The following is a 17,839-nucleotide window of genomic DNA, read 5'->3' as shown; positions in this document are numbered from 1 at the left end:
GATCTTCTGTTCTAATGGAGATTTATACCAGGAGTTTGAGCACAGTAGTTACTTCATCCTTTATTTTTTCTTTTGGTACTAGAGATGTAACCCAGGATCTTCACACTGAGCTACATCCCACCCTTTCCTTTGTTTTAAAAATTTTTTTGCCGGGTGTGGTGGTGCACGCCTGTAATCCCAGCACTCAGGAGGCTGAGGCAGGAGGATTGCCACAAGTTTGAGGCCAGCCTTGGCTACATAGTGAGTCAAGGCCAGCCTTGGCTACATAGCAAGACCTTCTCAAAAATAAACAAAAAAACCCAAAAATTGAAAAAATTTACTATGAGTACGTGTTTGAGATATGTAATGAATATATTCATTGTGGGCAGTTGGCACATGTACATGATACATCTTGATTCTTTTTATGCCTCTTTTCTCCCCTTCTCTGGCCTTCTCTTAGTCTCCTTCCAGTTTGCTAAAGGTCTTTCTCCCTATTTCCTATTGTCTATACTTTGCTCTTTGACTTATAATTCAGGTTTCTCATACAAGAGAAACCATACAATTTTTAAGCCTGTGTATCTGCTTCATTTTGAGATTAGGTCTTGCTAAATTGCTGTGTTGCCTAGGCTGGGTCTAAACTTGTGCTTCTCTTGCTTCAGCCTCCCAGAAAGCTGAGATTACAGGGATGCCCACCATTCCCAGCTACATCTCTGGGCACACAGAGGCTCAGCAAATGTTCTTTGAAGGAGTGGGCACATGTATGCTGATCCTGGCACTTCAGCTCTCCCTTCCCCTTCCCTATTTTCCCCCTTGTAACCACAGTGCTTATTATCATATAAAATCATTTATCATGATTGTACTGGTTTTCTCCCACCCCTATGCAAGCTGCCTTAAGAGAATGGATCTTCACTGGTTTGAGATACCTTTAAGGCATTCAATAAATATTCATTGAAGAAATAATTATGAATCAATGGTAGGCAGCTACTCCTCCCCCACAGGCATGACAGACCTGCAGTAATTATTTTTAATTCAGGGGAGTTTAGTGCATGTTGGGAGAATGCAGGACGCTGGCTGCCTGCCACTGTCCCAACATCACTTCTGTACCTGTTTTGCCATCCTAGTCCCTGCCTTCCCTACCACTTCTGCACACAGGCACCAGAAATGGATGGGAGACTCAGCCCACACCAGGGGTTTCGGAGCAGGGTCTAACATTCCTTCTATCTGGGAACTCTGCCCTGGGACTCATTGCTGACAAAATGGCAGTATGGGAACTTTTGATAAAAACAGCACCTATATGCCACAGACTTAAGGCTGGGTAGTTTTCACCACAGAAAAATGGATGAAGTACACTGTGGGGGTTTTCTGCCTTACTTAAAGTTTGAACATCCTTTTGGGTTGTGAGTTGTGAAATTGGACAGGTCCTGATTCAAGCCCTATCCCACCACTTACCCTGGACTTATTCTCTCATTTCTAAGGTCATAGGGTAGCATTCTGTCACGTGGTAAGCATAAATATGCAATGCACATTGTTTTTCATGGATAATTATTGTTCTACAGTTTTCCATTTCTGTGACAAAATACCTGGGATACTTACTCAATTTAAAAGGAAGGGTTTCAGAGGTTTAAGCCTGTGCTAACTGGGCCTTGTTGTGGTACAGTACACCATGGCATGGCCTTGTAGAGGAGCTGTTGATCTCTTGGTGGCCAGGAAGGGGCTGGGGTCCCAGTATCTGAGGGCATGGCTCACAGTGCTCTAACTTCCTTCCACTCAGCCCCTCTGCTTCAAGATTCTAACACCTCCCAGTAGTGCTCCAGGTTGTGGACCAAGTTTCAACCCATGGGCTTTTGGGGGCCATTTCAGATCCAAACGATAGCAGTTGCATATCTTCTTTCCTTCCCCATTCAACTTTATTTTCAGACGTACCTAATATGGAAACGTTGATGAACTGAGCTGCTTAGTTAACTGGGTGATAACTTGTTTTTTTAATACAAGGGATCGAGTTCAGAACCTTATGTTTGCCAAGCAGGTGTGGCACCACTGAGCTACATCCCTGGCCCTAGGGTGGTAATTATTATAAAGGCTTTGTCGCAGGGGTTGATTCATGTTAATAACTTGTAATTTTGTGTACCTTTGTGCTTTAGTCTATCACAGTGACAAGGAGCCTCCTGTAGGATACAAGGATGACCTTTAGGTCATTCAAAAGAGCAGTTGTCAATGGCCTAGGACTTACATGTCTAAGAGTATGACATCTTAATGAGATTGTCCTTACTGGAAATTCTAGATTTTTATAATCTCATATTATAATCTCATATGTACATTAACATATGAAGTTATTCTAATGAAAGCAGAATAAGAAGGGAGAGGAATCTGCATTACAGTGGGATCACTTTAAGTATTTGGTTACTGTTTTCTGCATACTTTGTGGCTTTCACTAAGGTTATCCAGCTTATGTGCCCAACAGTGCATGTTTCTATGTAGCCCTGGCATGTGTGTGTGTGTGTGTGTGTGTGTGTGTGTGTGTGCGTGCGCGTGCATGTGTTTACACCGTCTGCCTCCTTCTATCACTAAGGGCAGTAAGTGCAGCAGGTCAAAGAGTGTGACACCATCTTCAGCCAAGGAGAACTTGGACGACATGGCTTTACCTGCAAAGACTTGAATGGCGTCTTCCTGGCACAGCCAAGGCACAGAGCAGGGTTTCAGGAGGGTGGCTGTCCCTCTGAATTATCCCCGGGTGAACCTGGAAGGGAAACTTCCAGCTACAATAAAACAGCAAGGCGATGTGATGAACACTTTTATTTACAAATATAATTAAAAGCTCTGACAGTTATCATGCTCTTCCTTGGAACCTGAAAAATGTTTTGTTTCGCTTTTTTAAAGTGCATGCAAAAGAAGTAAAGCCTTTTTTTTTTCATCATTTTTTATTGTAAGAAAATACACAGTTTGAAAGTGTGAATAATGCAATATTTATGACCAAGAGATGGGACTCAGGAAGGGGGCAGGGAAATAAAGAAAACGGTCAAGATGATCTGATTGAGAGACAGTGTAGAACTCCAAATACTGAATTGGAAAAGGAGGGAGGTGGGGAGGAACAGGAGGAGGAAGTAAAAAAATTTGATCAGAGAAACAGTTAAAATACAATATGAAAATAAGTAATACCTCTCCTTAAATTCCTTCTATACACAAAATACACGATTTGCCAAAGCCCAATTTGTGCTACTGGGATTCTGTGAGCTCTGTAAGTGTATTCACATCCTCTGCTATCGCAGAAAATGATTATGATACAATCAGAATATGCTGAAGACAAGTTAAACTCTTGCCAGCAGGTTCTTAAAAATCACAAGATCTCTTCACCCCACCCACCCCCCAACCCCAAAAAAGTAATAATATGTCACCACTGATATGTACATCACAATTAGTTTCTGTAAAATGTATCAAATTTTCAATCTTTAATAAAACTTTGTTTTTTTTTAATTCCTGATGAATAAATACCAAAAAAATAAAATAAAATAAAATAATGCAGCAGCTAGTTAAGGTGTAAGGCTGCGGATATTGTGTCTCTCTCCCCCTTGGCATTATTATTATATTATTGTTATTATTATTAATTTTTTTGCTTTATTTTCACAGATTTGTGGTAATGAGGATTGCTTAAAGCAATAAACATCCACTTTGTTGTTGTTGGTTTACTGGTTTTGTTAAAACTGTCTCCAAGGTTTCACTGAAACATTTCGGATCACATCAATACTGTGACGTGTACTATGAATAGAAGAACGGCCAGCATGTGGCCAGCACTGAAAGTTGACATGGGGGGAGGAAGGGCCCCTGATGGATTAAGAATAAACAGGCACTAGTCCGACACGATGTCAGTAAGAGTAAGAGAGAGAGAGAGAGTGTGTGAGAGCAACGCCCGTTAAAATGGGGAATGTGGTTTTGCAGGGTTTGAATTTTTTTGTTTTCTTTCTTTCTTTCTTTCTTTTTTTGTAAATGGCAAAAAATTTAATCTCATCTATAGTCCTCCTTAGGAAAATCTAATGTAACCAAATTCCCAAATCCCATTCTGAGGCTCTCCATGTCAAAAGTTTCAATCTCTCGCTCTTGCCTTTCCAATAGGAACTTGATTCTCTCACTGCGTTCCTTCTGCAGGGCAGCCAGCTCCTCTTCAATCTGAAAGAAGCACAGTGATTGGTCCTTAACGGGACAATCTTCCAACAGGCACCCACCCATTGCATGCTTGTACACATCTGCACGTGCACCAGCATTCTGGGGGCTCGGAGTAACCTGGACCGGGAAGTCTGGGGAGTCCTGTGACCTGATCCAGTATGTTTAAAACTTGCTTCAAGGATCAAAATGCTGGGGCCCATCTGGGGCGAGCAATGTCCTTTAAGCTGCCATGCAAATGGGCTGATCTAGGTCAGTGTCCTGTCCCAGCAGGAGGTAGCTCAGGAGAAGCCCAAAGATACTTGAATATAATTAGGGTGCTTCTTTCCCATAAAGGGCTGGAGGCCTCCTGGGTCAGTGGAAATTTAGTTTTAGAACAGAAGCTGGGAAAAGCATCTGTTACTTCTCAGAACAGCTGGTTATAGCGTTGAGGTGCTTGATGATATCGTTTCCACTTCACAGTCCTTTGTATATCTAAAGCACTGAATATTTCAATGAGGATAAGATTTATGAGCCGGGGATTTAGCTCAGTGCTTCTGCCACCTGCCTCACAAACATGAGGTCCTGAGTTCGATACCCATTACCGACCCCCCAAAAAAAGACAAAAGATAACATTTATTATGCATGGCAGTACTGGCCTGTCTTCATTTTAATTCTTGCTTAAAGACTTCTGCCTCCTCTATGGAGGTGGAGGGTTTCCTTCCCAGCAGAGAAGCAGAAAGGCTTAGGCTACAGGATCAGACTTATTAAGTAACTGAACCATCTGGCCTGTGGAATGGGGACATTGCCTGCCTCTCAGGGTAACTAGGACATAAGGCAGACAAGTGAACAGTGCCTAGTTTAACCCCTTGTAACTGGGGAGGCTCCATACATGGTAGCAGCGTCAGCTGCGACTCCCCCACCCCAGCTGCACAGGACCCCCAGTAACTCTCATACCTTCTGCTCAAGATGTGCTCTGCGCAGAGACACTCTCTGCTCTAGCTTCTGGAGCTCGCGTTCATGTTGTGCCTCTGTCTGCATCTTGATTTTGCTCTGGTAAGCATTGAGCAGCTCCATTTCCTGCTGGAGCTGTAGCCTCAATGCCTGGCATTCTGCTTCTTGAGCCTCATCTAGCCGTAACTGCAGGCACAGAAGACACGTACTTGTCACACAGCCCTCGCTCATCACACCTGGGGACTACTGGGAGATGTCCCCTTGTTTGGACTCAAATGGGTCCCCTTGGAAAAACAGATGCCCTGGATACATTCAGGGTTCTGATCAAAACCAGTGAAGTCTGCCCAGTGAGCTACAAGACCTGAAACCATGGGAACAAGTATGGGGAAGGTTACTCAAGCCGCTGACTCAGCCCACTGCCTTTGGAGGAGGACTCCTGAGCCCGAGGTCTAGCACCACTGCTCACTTCGATGTGTCACCTTACCAGTTTCTTAACTTCTCTAGGTCTCATTCTTTTCATCTCGAGAAAGCAATACTTACAATTCCTATTATCTGACATGGGTGGAGGATTAAGTGAAAGAATTTATGCATAATTCCAGGCATAGTTTTCAATGCATATTAAACTTCAGTAAACAATAGCTGTTATCACTATTTGGTCTTAACACGATTATTTCCATATTTGGGTATTTTCAACCATAAAACCATAAAGCCATTCGATATGTTCTAAATAAATGAACCTAATACCCAGAAAACTTTGGGGAATGTGCCACAGTACTATTATGCTCCTGATAAAGGCCACTTTGGCTGCTACTATTGGCTATGCCGGTCATCTTGTTAGCTGGCCAATCTAGAACTCTAGCAGTTTAGATTCTCTTCCCCAAGGGCAACCTTAATACTCTTAAGGAGAATATTCTGGTTTGGAGCAATGAAGTCTAGATTATAAGGCAGCCTGGTCAAGCTTCCCTTGCTTTATGCAGCACCTGAACTTTGTAGGCCCCGATCTTATCTTGGTGAATGGACCGGGCTTCCAGGCCAGGTCAGTGCATGGAAATGCCAACCTCTCAACTCAAGAGAATAGGAGTTTTTGGGCCACTTATAGCCCCAAGCCCCAAGGCCTGATTCTGTTTAGATATAGCAGGCCCTCAATTTGGCTGAGAACTTTGAGATTAGAATCCTTGAATTAGACAATTCAGGTCATCCTGGATTTATGAGCATGTTTCCATAAAGACCACTTTGGCAAGATACGTAGTATTCTCTATCTTATCCACAATTTGTGACAACGAACAATATAGTGTAATATCTTTACTGACAAGAGACTTTTCGGTTTTTTTGGGGGGGGACTGGGGATGGAACTCAGGATCTTGTGCTTATAAAACAGGGACAGTGTCACTAAGCTAAATCCCTGGCTCAAGTGACTTTTTGAAATGCTAATTTTAGAAGGTTATTTGCACAGTATCTTCTTCAGTACTTTTTTGTTTTTCAGTACTGGGAATGGAACCCCAGGCCTTTGCACTGAGTGACATTCCTATCCCTTTTAATTTTTCTTTAAAAAACTTAGGAGGGACAGGGCCACTTAGTGAGACAAGGTCTCATTAAGTCACTAAATTTTCCAGGTTGGACTTGAACTTGTAATTCTCCTGCCTCAGCATCCCATAGGTGTGTGCTATCATGCTTGGCCTTCTTTAGCACTTCTGGAGAAATACATTATGGGTATAAAAAGAACAGTGTAAGTTACGTAATCATATTTCCAAGATGCCTTCTAATAATAAATCCTAATCAGCCTTCATGAAAACCCACTACAGAGGACGGACTGCTCTCTTCCCATTTTCCTGATACTGGACACAATGTACAGTCCACCTGTAGCAGAAACAGCCCTATAGATTAATTGACAAAACTTTGGTTACTGACTCCCTCTTGATATGGTAGGTTCTCTATCTGTAAAGGAAAGGAGAACCCTGTTCTTTGCTGCTAATTGGCATTGGCTGCTGTTGTCCCTGAGTGAGTGGCTGAGAGGCTCATGCTATGGGCGGTGTAGACCACCGCAACACTCCATTTTCTTCTGTTTCTGGGATTCTATTACACATTGTTGTCAGTAACTATGTGCTATACCAGCTCTGACTATACAAGTCTAGTTCTGGAAACCAGGCGACACACCAGGATTTGGTATTCGTCATCCAAAATTTTACACCCCAAATCAATAAAAACATTGTGTATCAATACTGGCAAATATCACATCGTTTTTTTTTTTTTTTCACATCTGTTTTCTAACATGGCTTAAAAAGATGTGACAGAGGCAGCGTGGTGTAGTAGTGACCAAGCAGATAGCTTACACGCCTCCTTCCCAAAGCCTTCAAACACCTGGCTTGGTCACTAGCTATGTGATCCCATATAAGCCAAGGTTGGCACACTATGGCCCATAGGCCAAATGTGGCCTGCTGCCTGTTTTTATAAATAGTTTTATCGACAAACTCATTCATTTACATGTCATCAGTGGCTGCTTGTGCACTGCAGTAGCAGAGTTGGCTAGTTGTGACAGAGACCTTGTGGTCCATAAAACTTAAAATATCCATCTTCCCCTTTACACCAAGTGTTGACCAGCTCTTGCCCCAAGGAGGAGCTCACTAACCCTAAGTGGGTTTCCTTCAATAACCCTTAGTTTTGTCACGGGTAAAGTTAGGGTTGAGCAGTAACTACTTCAAAGGGATTTCACAAAAATGAAACAGGAAAATGCCTATAAAATACAGAAAACCACCTGGCCTATGGCATGCAGTTGGCAAAGGACAGCTGTACTGATGACACCTACTTTTATCTCCTCCTGTCTCAGGAAGGTATTTCTCTCCTTTTATTCAAGGGCAGTCATGCACCTATATTCCACATTCCATCTTCTCCCATCTTAGAGTATAACATACACTCACTGAACATGGCCACCAATGCTAATAAACAATGGTTAACGAAAGTCGTTATCACTGCTACATCCTCATCAAGGCTCTCCACCTTCCTCCTTATCACTCACCTCTCTCTGCCCTCCTCACCTCAATCATTCTGACCCTATTACTTATTCTGGTCACCCATAATCAGTGGGATGTGGTCTTGATCTTACCTGACCCGCCAGCAGCATCTACAATTGCCGATGGCCCCTTCCTCCTGAAATCTTTCTCGTGCCTTCTGATCCTTTCTACACCAGTTGGCTTTTCCTCCCTTCCCTGGCTATTCCTTTTCTGGCTACTCCCTACCCACTGGAACTTACTAAATGTGGGTGTTTCAGGAATTTCATCTACTCCAAAAGCCCCAGTCACTGCATGTTCCACATATGACTTCTACATCTAGAATGATTTCAGACTTCTCTTCTGAGGCTCACACCAGCTCATCCAGTCTATGACAGACAACTTCACCTGGATGTTTCCCAGGCTTTCAAGCTCAAGGAACCGATTTTAATTAACCCATCATCTTTACCTCCCTTGCATCCCCAATCAGCTTGACTTCCTTTTGTTCTTGTAGGCACACAGTCTACCATTTTGCTCAAACCACAGACCAGGAGTCATCTTTAAACCCTCCACATTCACCTGTCACTACATGCTCTTGACTCTAACCTCCTGCCTGGCTCTTCAACTGGTCACCTGCCCCTTTATCCTCAATGCCCCTCTCTATAGTAGCTACCACTGCCTATGTTCAAATAAAAGCAGTGCCATCCTAAATGATCTCCTTATACATATCTGCTCTTGCCACCTCCCAAGCCATCATCCATGTTACTGAGATAAACATTAAAAAAAAACCAAAAAAAACCCAAATCTGATGTCAGGCCCCTGCGTAGCACTTTCCAATGGCTTCTCCCTGCTTTCAGGATAAAGAGAAGCATTCTAAGAGCTGGCAAGCCCCTCCATGACCCAGACTCTAATCATCCCTCCAGTCTTCTCATGCTGGTCTTCCCTGGTTCCCTGCACATCAGTGGCACTCTTAAAGTGCCACCTTTGCACATGCAGCTCCCCAGCCTAAATGACTGTCAGAGAGGAGTTTTTCTACTCTCCAGACCAGGCCAGCTCTCCTGTTTGCACTCTGCTGGCATTTTGCACTTGCTCTGGGAGTACACGGATAGCCTGTTTAATGTTGGTTTCCTCCATTCTTCTATAAATTCCAGAGAACCTGACTGATGACTGTCTTATTCACCACAGCAACCCAGGGTACAATGTAGACACTCAATAACCACTTGCTGGATGAACGAGTGAGTGAATGCACCAGCTCCCATCCTCAGCCTAAGAACATGCTTATGCCTCACACCCAGGTAACAGAAGTCTCACTTTCATTGTAGTCTCCTTTTGGTTCTTTTTCCCCTATCCCTGGGAGAAACAAGTTATTCTGATGTACTACAGTATCTCCCAAACCCACCACTCTACTGTCTGTGACAAGTAATGGACAATCCACTGCCCGATTCAATGTATAAACCAAACTTGACTATTCTAGCTGGTCTCTACAAACTTGAAATCTTCAGTTACAGGCTTTGGTGGCTGAGACACGCTGTCTTCTGGTTCCCCTTCTGTGTCTCTCTGAGTAGTCATCTTCTTTGGTCTACTTCTATGTAGCCCTCAAATGTTGGTGTCCAAATGAGGACTCTGTCCTCAGTGCCCTTTCTCTATAATTCCATCTCTTGTCCTTACAGATCTATTCCTAACAGCTACAGCTGTCCCCATATGGCAAGAATTTCTTTTTTTTCCCCCAATGCTGGGGGTGGAACCCAGGGTCTCACATGCTAGGGATGGGCTGCTCCACCACTATAACCCCAGCCCTTCATTTTTAACTCTCAGACAGGATCTTGCAGCCAGCTATAATGACAGACCCGGGCAACTTTAACTTTGTGACTCAGTGAGACTTTTTCTCAAAAAAAAAAGAAAAGAAAAAGGCTGGAGATGTAGCTCAGTGCAAAGGATTGGGTTCAATCCCTAGTACCACAAAGAAACAAACAGAAAGGATCTTACTAAGTTGCCGAAGTGAGGTTCAAACCCATAGTCCTCCTGAGTTGGATCATGTCCAACATTTTGTCTTTACTTTTGGCAACCCTTCTGAACTAAAGCTTTCCATATCTGTACCTTTCTACCTAAATGCCCATATATCTCAGATACAATGTCCACAGCTTGGTCATTTATCTTCCCAGGCATCCAAACTCAGCCATCGTACTTTCTTGGTAAAGTTATGACCTATTCCAATCTATTGTCAAACCTACCTCTCAAACTGGTCACTAAGTTCTATCTAGTCTACCTCCTAAATATTTCACAATTCTCAAATCCTAGCCCTCTTTACTGTTTCCATCAGCCCCTCCTTGCTCTCTGTATTGAACCAGGGGCTTCACATGAGAAGCACACACTCTACCACTGAGTTACACCTCCCTCCAACCTGACATGCTCTGTCTTAGTTCAGGCCTTCATCACTATTTTCTGTATTATTCTAGTAGCTCCTAACAGGTCTCCTTATCTACGTTTGCTGATTGCCAACACCCTTTTTACCACGTCCCCCCGACCCCCAGCACTGGGAATTAAACCCAGAGCCTCACATATGCTAGCCAAGTGCTCTAACACTGAGCAGTATCCCAGCTGTGCTTTCCTTCTCACTAGGTCTCCACTGCTTACCATGTAATACCCAAACTCCTGCTAGACTCTGATCACCTGCCTTCTTTACACGAGCATTTCACACTCCACCATGGCAACTGCTGTTTCTCAAAAGTGTCAGCCTTTTTCAGGCTTCTGAGTCTCTGCATAGACCGTGCCCTCTGCCAGGATGAACTTTCCTTTTATGCCTGTTTGGTACTCTTTAAAACTTCATCTCCCGAGGAATCTTCACTGAATTACCAGGTAAGTTCCCTCCTTGGCTTATCAAGACCTTTATGACCTCTCTTTGTGGGGTTTCTGCTATCCAACTCCTTGAATGCTGGCTTCACAAAGTTCTGCAAGTCCCTAATTGCATACTTCCCATTGTTTGGGCCTTTTCCTATGTAGGTCCCTTTTCATGGAACCTGCTTACTTCAGTGGCTTCCTTTAAACCTCCTGGCTCCTTTCAGGAAGCTTTCCCTAGACCAGATTCCGTCTTCCTACTTACCCTCCTGGATCCCTCTAGTGCCTCTCACTTCACAGCACTTTCAGTGCTTTATCATTATTACTTATCTGACCTCCTGGCTTGACTGACAAAAGTGTGAGGTCAGAGACCCACTGTCAATCTAGCTACCTCTGAGCACAGCACAGGGCTGGACACAGAGGCTTAGCAAGAGTTTACTGAATGCATGTGCCTGTGTATGTCTTCCTCAATTGACTGTGAGCTCCATAAGGGCAGGGGCTGTGTCTTATTCACTTTGCCTAACACTGTTTAGAGGTGGTGGTCAGGAAATCTTGGATGAACAAACATAGGACATTATGTACGGATCTGTCACATCTTGCCCTCAAGTCCCTATGTGCCACAGAAGCAGGTCATTCCTCGTGCTCCATCTTATAAGGCACACTCCAGCAAGTATCCGCATGGCCTTGGCTTTATTCAGCGTCGTCATTTCCTCAGTTGTTTGGGCAGGAAAACACCAATATCCTAAATTTGTGCAAGAATCATCCTGGGAAACAAAGGCTGGATCTTGAATTTTCTTGAATCCCAAAGCTCTTGAAGCTGTGGCACCAAACCTAACCACTTACCGCTTGAGAGGCCATCATTTCATTTATACTCTGTTCATACTGCTCTGCCAAAATGGCCAGTTTTCTCGTCTGCTCATCTTTCAGTGTCTTTAAGATTGTTTTGTGCTCATTCTTTGGAGTAACTTCCAACTGGTGATTCTTGAGTGCTTTATACTGTTTGGTCTGTACTTTGCAAGTGTCCTGAAACTGTTTTTTAATTTGCATTTCCATGGCCTGTTAGGGAAAGTGACAAAGGGAAAATAAAGACTCATCAGCCAATACAGCAGGCTTTCCATTATAACGACACAATACAAGTGCTGGGCCCACCTGCCTTTTGGTGCAGTGAGCCACGATACTGGCAATAATCATGAAGGTAATGCCTGCCATTCAGATAAGAGTTAACTTTTCAATACTTTTTGCTTTATACTAAGTGAACAGAAGTAATTTTGAATTTACAAATGGCTCCAAAGGAAAAAGGGGATAACAATTCTAAACAGGTTGTGTAATAGTATGAAGCTTAGTTTATTAAAATCTTTGCTGCTAGTCTCAAGGTTTCCCAGTCAAAGTCTTAGCATTTTCTATTGTTCGTTGCTTTTTCTTTGTGTGCATGAGTGTGTACATGTGCGCGTGCCATCCTCCCACACTTCCAAGTGAGAAAGCAGATGCTCTCACTGCTTTGGCTTGTATATGCTTCCGTGACAAACCAGCAAAGGAGAACATCTGGTTAACACTTCACATCCTAACCCATTTCCACTAGGTTTCAGCACAGATGGGAAGAGAACAATGATTTTAGATGTTTCCACCAGTGATTGTGCTTGCATGTGGCAATGTCACATTTGCACTTTGGCAGGAAGACAGGAGTGTGTGATTAAGGCCAGAAGGCATTCCAGCAGACTGCCCCAGGGTCAGGGTGCACTCCACAAACATTCTGAGGATTTACATTGTCAGGGGTCACTAATTAGACCACTTAGGATTTGGCCAGAAGAGGCACATGGCCATTGTGTGTTTTTTTTTTTCCACATGGCCATTGTAGTGGAGGCTGGACTCCTATCTGTGCCAAAATTGACAATGTCCTCTCGGACATACAGCAACAGCTTAGAACACAGAGCTTATTAATTATTGGTCCGCTAAAATTAGCCAGTCAGTGAGTGCCAAAGGAGCTCTTCCCCATAGCTCTAGCATGCAGGCAATGAAGGCCTCACACACTTTGAGCCAATCACAATTCCCATGCCAGTGACAGATGTCACCATAAATCATACTCTTTCCTAAGAAGTTTCAACATGGCTTTAGAGTCCTGCTCAATATGTGCAGCAGAGCTTGTGCTACTTTATCAATATAACTTTTTCATTGCCAAGATCAGATCCACAGGCTGCTGTCTGTCCTATTGTAAAGAGAGCAGATCTTGAAGGGCTCAGGGAAACGACATAGTGGAGTAAAAGGGAAACTGAGAGACCAGATAGAACACTGACTTTCAAAGCAGCTTGTGTAACTTGTGAAATGCAGACTCCTGAGCTTTACACCTGGAGATTCTGATTTGGTGGAAATGGGGCCCAAACATGTGTGATTTGAAAAGTTTTCCAGGAGACTGACAGTCATCCAGGTGTAAGGACCACTGGTCCAGCCCTGCTGCCCCGGAGCACGCACAGGGAAAGCCTCTCCTTGCTCTTACCTTTAAGTTTTTTGGCTGTTGCCGAAGTTCCATGACATGCTTTCTGTGCAGTTCCCTTTCTCGCCTCTTATTGTACTCCAGCTGGTTTTCCAGTTCAGTCTGGTGCTGTAAACGGATCAGATCCATGCGTAGCTTCTGTAACGTGTGCAGCTGCCTGTATTCTAGCTCTCGGGTGGACTCGTCGTGACGGATTAGCATGGCATGCTCCATCTCCTTCTGCGTCCTCTTTTTATTTAGTTCCTGCATTCAGGAACAAAAGATAAATGGAGAGAGTTGACTAGAGGGGAAGTGGAAGAAATGTGGAACTAAGCGAGGGATGGCATGGAATGGCACTGCTAACTGGCTTTTAAACCCGGAAGTATCTGCAGCATGACTTAATGCGATTTGATTCACAATCCTGGAGGTTTAGGTTCTGTTTCAGGGCATGTCACATAGCATACAGGTAACTTCATAGCCTCAACAACTGCACTATCTGTGCAATGGGACCAGTTCTACCTGACTCTGTCTTACCTAACAGAGCTGCTGTGAATCTTAATTAGGTGATGTGTTACACTTAGGTGCAAGTAAATGTTTCCTCAGTCAAGCAGTGGTTTTCCACCTTGTTTTTTTGCCCATTAGAATCACAGGAGGAATCTGTTCAGATACACAATGCTTAAATTCTACAAACTGTAATTCTAATATACTTGCCCCAGGGTGGGGCCCCCATGCCACTTTTAAAGTCTTCCAGGTATTTTTTTGGGTGGGTACTAGGGGTCGAACTCAAGTCCTTATGATTGCGAGGCCAGAACCACTGAGCTAAATCCCCAGCCCCAGGTATTCTGTTATGCAGTCACTGTGAGAATTAAACTTAATTAAACTGATAATATCTGTAGTGTTCTTAGATTTCTGGGAAATATCTGTTTTTGAACATATCAGAAGCAGGCCAATTAACTATTTTTTACAAATCTGTGTTTAGGGCATGGTGGGAAAGAGCAGAGATGCCTCCTCCTTCATCTTTTCTATCATAGTTGGTGGAGTCATTTCCAGATCTAGTCTCTCTGTTCTTCCCAAAATTGGCTATCTTTTTCTATCTCCTCCCTCTCCCTTCCTTCCCTTCCTTCTGTTCTTGTTGAGGTGGACAAAGAAAAAAAAAAGGAAGTTGGGCAACATTTTTTCATTTTACCAATTCAAGAATATTTCCTATATGCACTAAATACAATGCTTCTGGTGCATACAAATGTCAACTAAGCTGTGACTTCTGTCCCTGATCTGCTAGCACTCTAATACAAGAGCATAACACTTACTTTGTTTTCTGAGACAGGGTCTCGCCATGTAGTTCAGACCAGCCTTGAACTCACCTTGTAGCCTAGGCTGGCCTTGAACTTTTGGCAGTCCTCCTGCTTCAGCCTCCTAAGTGCTGAGATTACAGGTGTGAGCCACCACTTACTGACATGCATGATCAGCTCGCAGCTGATAATCAGAAGTGTATGGATAGCCCAGCTTGGGCCAAACTATTTTCTGCCCTGGGAATTTAGAGTTGCAATTCCCAGCTCTAATCTCTGTGGATGGCTAGAATTGAGGGGCATATGAAGGCTACATACGTGGTACTCAACTGCCAGTATGAGGGCTGAGATTTGGAGTATAACAAGTTTCAGAGCAAAAAAAGAATGAAACAAAAGAAGTGCAGGGAATATATTTGTGCTGAAGTTCCTCACTGGTTCCTAAGCCCACCTGTAAGTCCAGCTGTTTTACTGTGCTTGAGTTTTATGAGATATTACTATATTTTAAATGTAATTTCCCTAGTTTTGGTTTAAGCTAGCCCAAATAAATTAGTATGCAAAAAGAAATTAACAAGGGAAATAATTTTATGTGCAAACTTAGTATATGTGCTGCCGAAGTGAGCATTCTTATGTGCAAATTTAAAAGAGAGCAAGACGGAAGTGTAAGTACAGTAAGAGGTAAAGGTTATTATTTGTCTTAAGCTGTCTAAACACGGTAGTATTATTACTAGATAAGAAGGTCAAAGAAAGCTGAAAGCTTTTGGGCTCCATTTTAAGTTAGAACAATACGATGCTTCTCTTCTTTGATGGCAACCACTATGTAAGCAAGTCATTTATGTTCATAGAAACATCAGTAATGTGTGTATGTTGGTAAGTTGAGAAGAGTATCTTGTATACTTGGACCGCTATCCATTTGAAGGGAAGTCCTTTAAGTAGCACAGCCTCTAGTACTAGAGTACCACCACAAATCATTCATTTATTCATTCAACACTTGTTGAGCACCTACTATGTGTTGGGCACTGTTAAGGCACTGCAGATAGCAGGGAACAATGGTATCACCTCATAGAGCTTATTTTCTCATGAAGAAGCATTCAAAGTAAAACTACAGTTTAAAACCAGCACCACTCCCAATGTGTTTTTCTTTTTCCTCTTTACCTGGTCCAACAAATTTTTTTTTTAAAGATCAGTGACTGGCCCCTAGGTGGCACCAAAGGAAAGTGAGACTTTTCCACAGACTAAAGCTATCTAGGACCAAGAGTGGGGAAAAAAAAATCAAGGAAAGCCTTTCCAGTGGGTTAAATTACCATTCTTTAGTCCACTCCATCACTTTTACTTTAGGGTTCCAAGTTTTGGCATTTATACATCTACAATTTCTTAAATTGAGAGGTAAAAAATGAGCTGCCCAAGGGCCTGAAACTCTCGGGGTGGGCATTGGGGGAATAAAAGACAGCCAACAAACACTTTTAGAGGAAATCACATGTCTTTATGTTTAGTGGGCTGCTTCAGGAGCCTGAAGGACTCCTGTGACAGAAATGCCTGGGTTACAAGCGATTTATAACAAGCTACCCAGCTACTTCTGACGTCTACTGAAGTTTGCAAATGAATGGGAAAATGAAAGCCCATGGTATCGGTCAGCTTCAGCCCTGGCTGGCTCACTACCTACCTATGGCTCTGGGCAAGCCTCCTAAGCCACGATTTAGGGCTTCAGGTTTAGGACGAGGCTACCTATCAGCTCCATTATGCACCAACATGCTTATGAAGATGAAATCAAAGACTGCTGAGGTGTAAGATGGTAAGCTGTCAATACTATTTTAAGCTATAAACAAAGTTATTCAGCTTATTTTAAGTCCAATGCTGTGCCTATATGATATTATGCAATGTGCTTTCAATTTAAAAAAATTATTTCGTATATCTCATTCATTCCTAATTGTAACCCTATGAGATGGCGACTTTGCAAAGATTTCCCATGAGATATTTAAGGCACTTGGGAATTAAGGGGCTAACATAAGGTCCTACAGTTCTTAAAACAGACTTGAGGCTAAAACTCAGACTTTTAGATTTTAAACATTTTCCATGAAAAGGTGTTCTAATGAACACGTTATACTTTTATACTTTTCTATTTCTCCCTTTTTAGTTTGTGACACAATATTCTGAAGAACTCCTGCTCTAGCTTGATCTGATGCAGTGACTGCTTTATCTGTGCAAAGAACACAATATACATTAGAGCTACACTGTGCGCACTTCTAGCTTATTACACAAAGTCAACAAAATGGGTCAAGCAAAACTAAAAAAAAATTAAATTTGACCAACAGGTGATTTTTCTCACCAATGTGCCCATTGTCGATACACACTGCAGGAAGTGTGGGGGGAAAGGTGGCTGCACCCTTTCCCTTGACCACACTGAGACACCTCACAAGTGAGTGTTCTCAGGGCCGAAACACATGTGCTTCTCACAGAACATGGTCCCCAAACACATGACTAAGTGACTCCACCTGCTGGCTAAACTGGCTCCAGACGCGCCTTTCCCATCTCTTTCCCCAACTGTGTTCCAAACATTCTATCTACTGTAAGTCCCAGTGGAAGTGCTATTGGCTTCTTTAAAAGCAGCTGATTTCACTCATGCCAGATTTCTTTTCTTGTTTTACGTTTTTCTTCAATACTGGAAACTGAACTCATGCCAAATTTTTATCTTTCTGGCCACTGGGGTTGAGTAAAAACTGGAATTCAAATTTCTAAATGGAGACGTTGTTAGCCCATAATATTTAATGCCTTCTTGCTTTTGATTCTTTGTTTTAACAAGTGGCTAGAAAGATTGAGCCTCTGTGGGTGGTGAGAAGGGAGGTGGCTCAATCCAGTTTGCAGCGATTCTTTTAAAGGTTTTCAGTAATTAAAAGGACCACTACTACCTATTTTAGGCAAAGAAACAGGAAAACAGCCACTCTTAGGTTTTCTTGGTGGACATTTTCATGAATCTCTTTAGAAGGCAATTTGCTAAAATCTATTTAAAACTTTAATCTTTAGGGTACCTGGGCTGTCTGGCCTTGAACTTGCTATGTGATCTAGGCTGGGCTCGAACACATGATCCTCCTGCGTATACTTCCCAAGTGCTAGAAGTATAGGTTTTCCCCACCACACCAGACTTACTTAATACTTTAGGTGTACATATTCTGATCCAGAAATTTCATTTTTTTTTTTTTTTTTTT

The 17,839-nt window shown here is 42.8% G+C and overlaps 1 protein-coding gene across 3 annotated transcripts in view; it reads right to left on the bottom strand.

Moving 5' to 3' along the window:
* Nucleotides 1–2,804: 2,804 nt before the first annotated feature.
* Nucleotides 2,805–17,839, bottom strand: part of Taok3 (TAO kinase 3) — a 176,358-nt gene continuing 161,323 nt past the window's right edge. For 2 of the 3 annotated variants that reach the window (XM_010604083.3, XM_019204487.2), the window contains exons 18-21: nt 13,378–13,617; nt 11,730–11,942; nt 5,071–5,253; nt 2,953–4,140 (exon numbers count right to left, since the gene is read on the bottom strand). In XM_010604083.3, the coding sequence (XP_010602385.1) occupies nt 3,979–4,140; nt 5,071–5,253; nt 11,730–11,942; nt 13,378–13,617 (798 nt within the window). In that variant the 3' untranslated portion in view covers nt 2,953–3,978. Of the gene's footprint in view, nt 4,141–5,070; nt 5,254–11,729; nt 11,943–13,377; nt 13,618–17,839 lie in introns of all 3 variants that reach the window. The other variant, XM_010604085.3, reaches the window with a different exon arrangement.

Source organism: Fukomys damarensis, unplaced genomic scaffold, assembly GCF_012274545.1.
Source record: "Fukomys damarensis isolate Sample0158 unplaced genomic scaffold, DMR_v1.0_HiC HiC_scaffold_12, whole genome shotgun sequence".
NCBI lineage: Eukaryota > Metazoa > Chordata > Mammalia > Rodentia > Bathyergidae > Fukomys > Fukomys damarensis.
The sequence above is the reverse complement of the archived record's forward strand: the minus strand, read 5'-3'. Positions and strand labels throughout refer to the sequence as shown.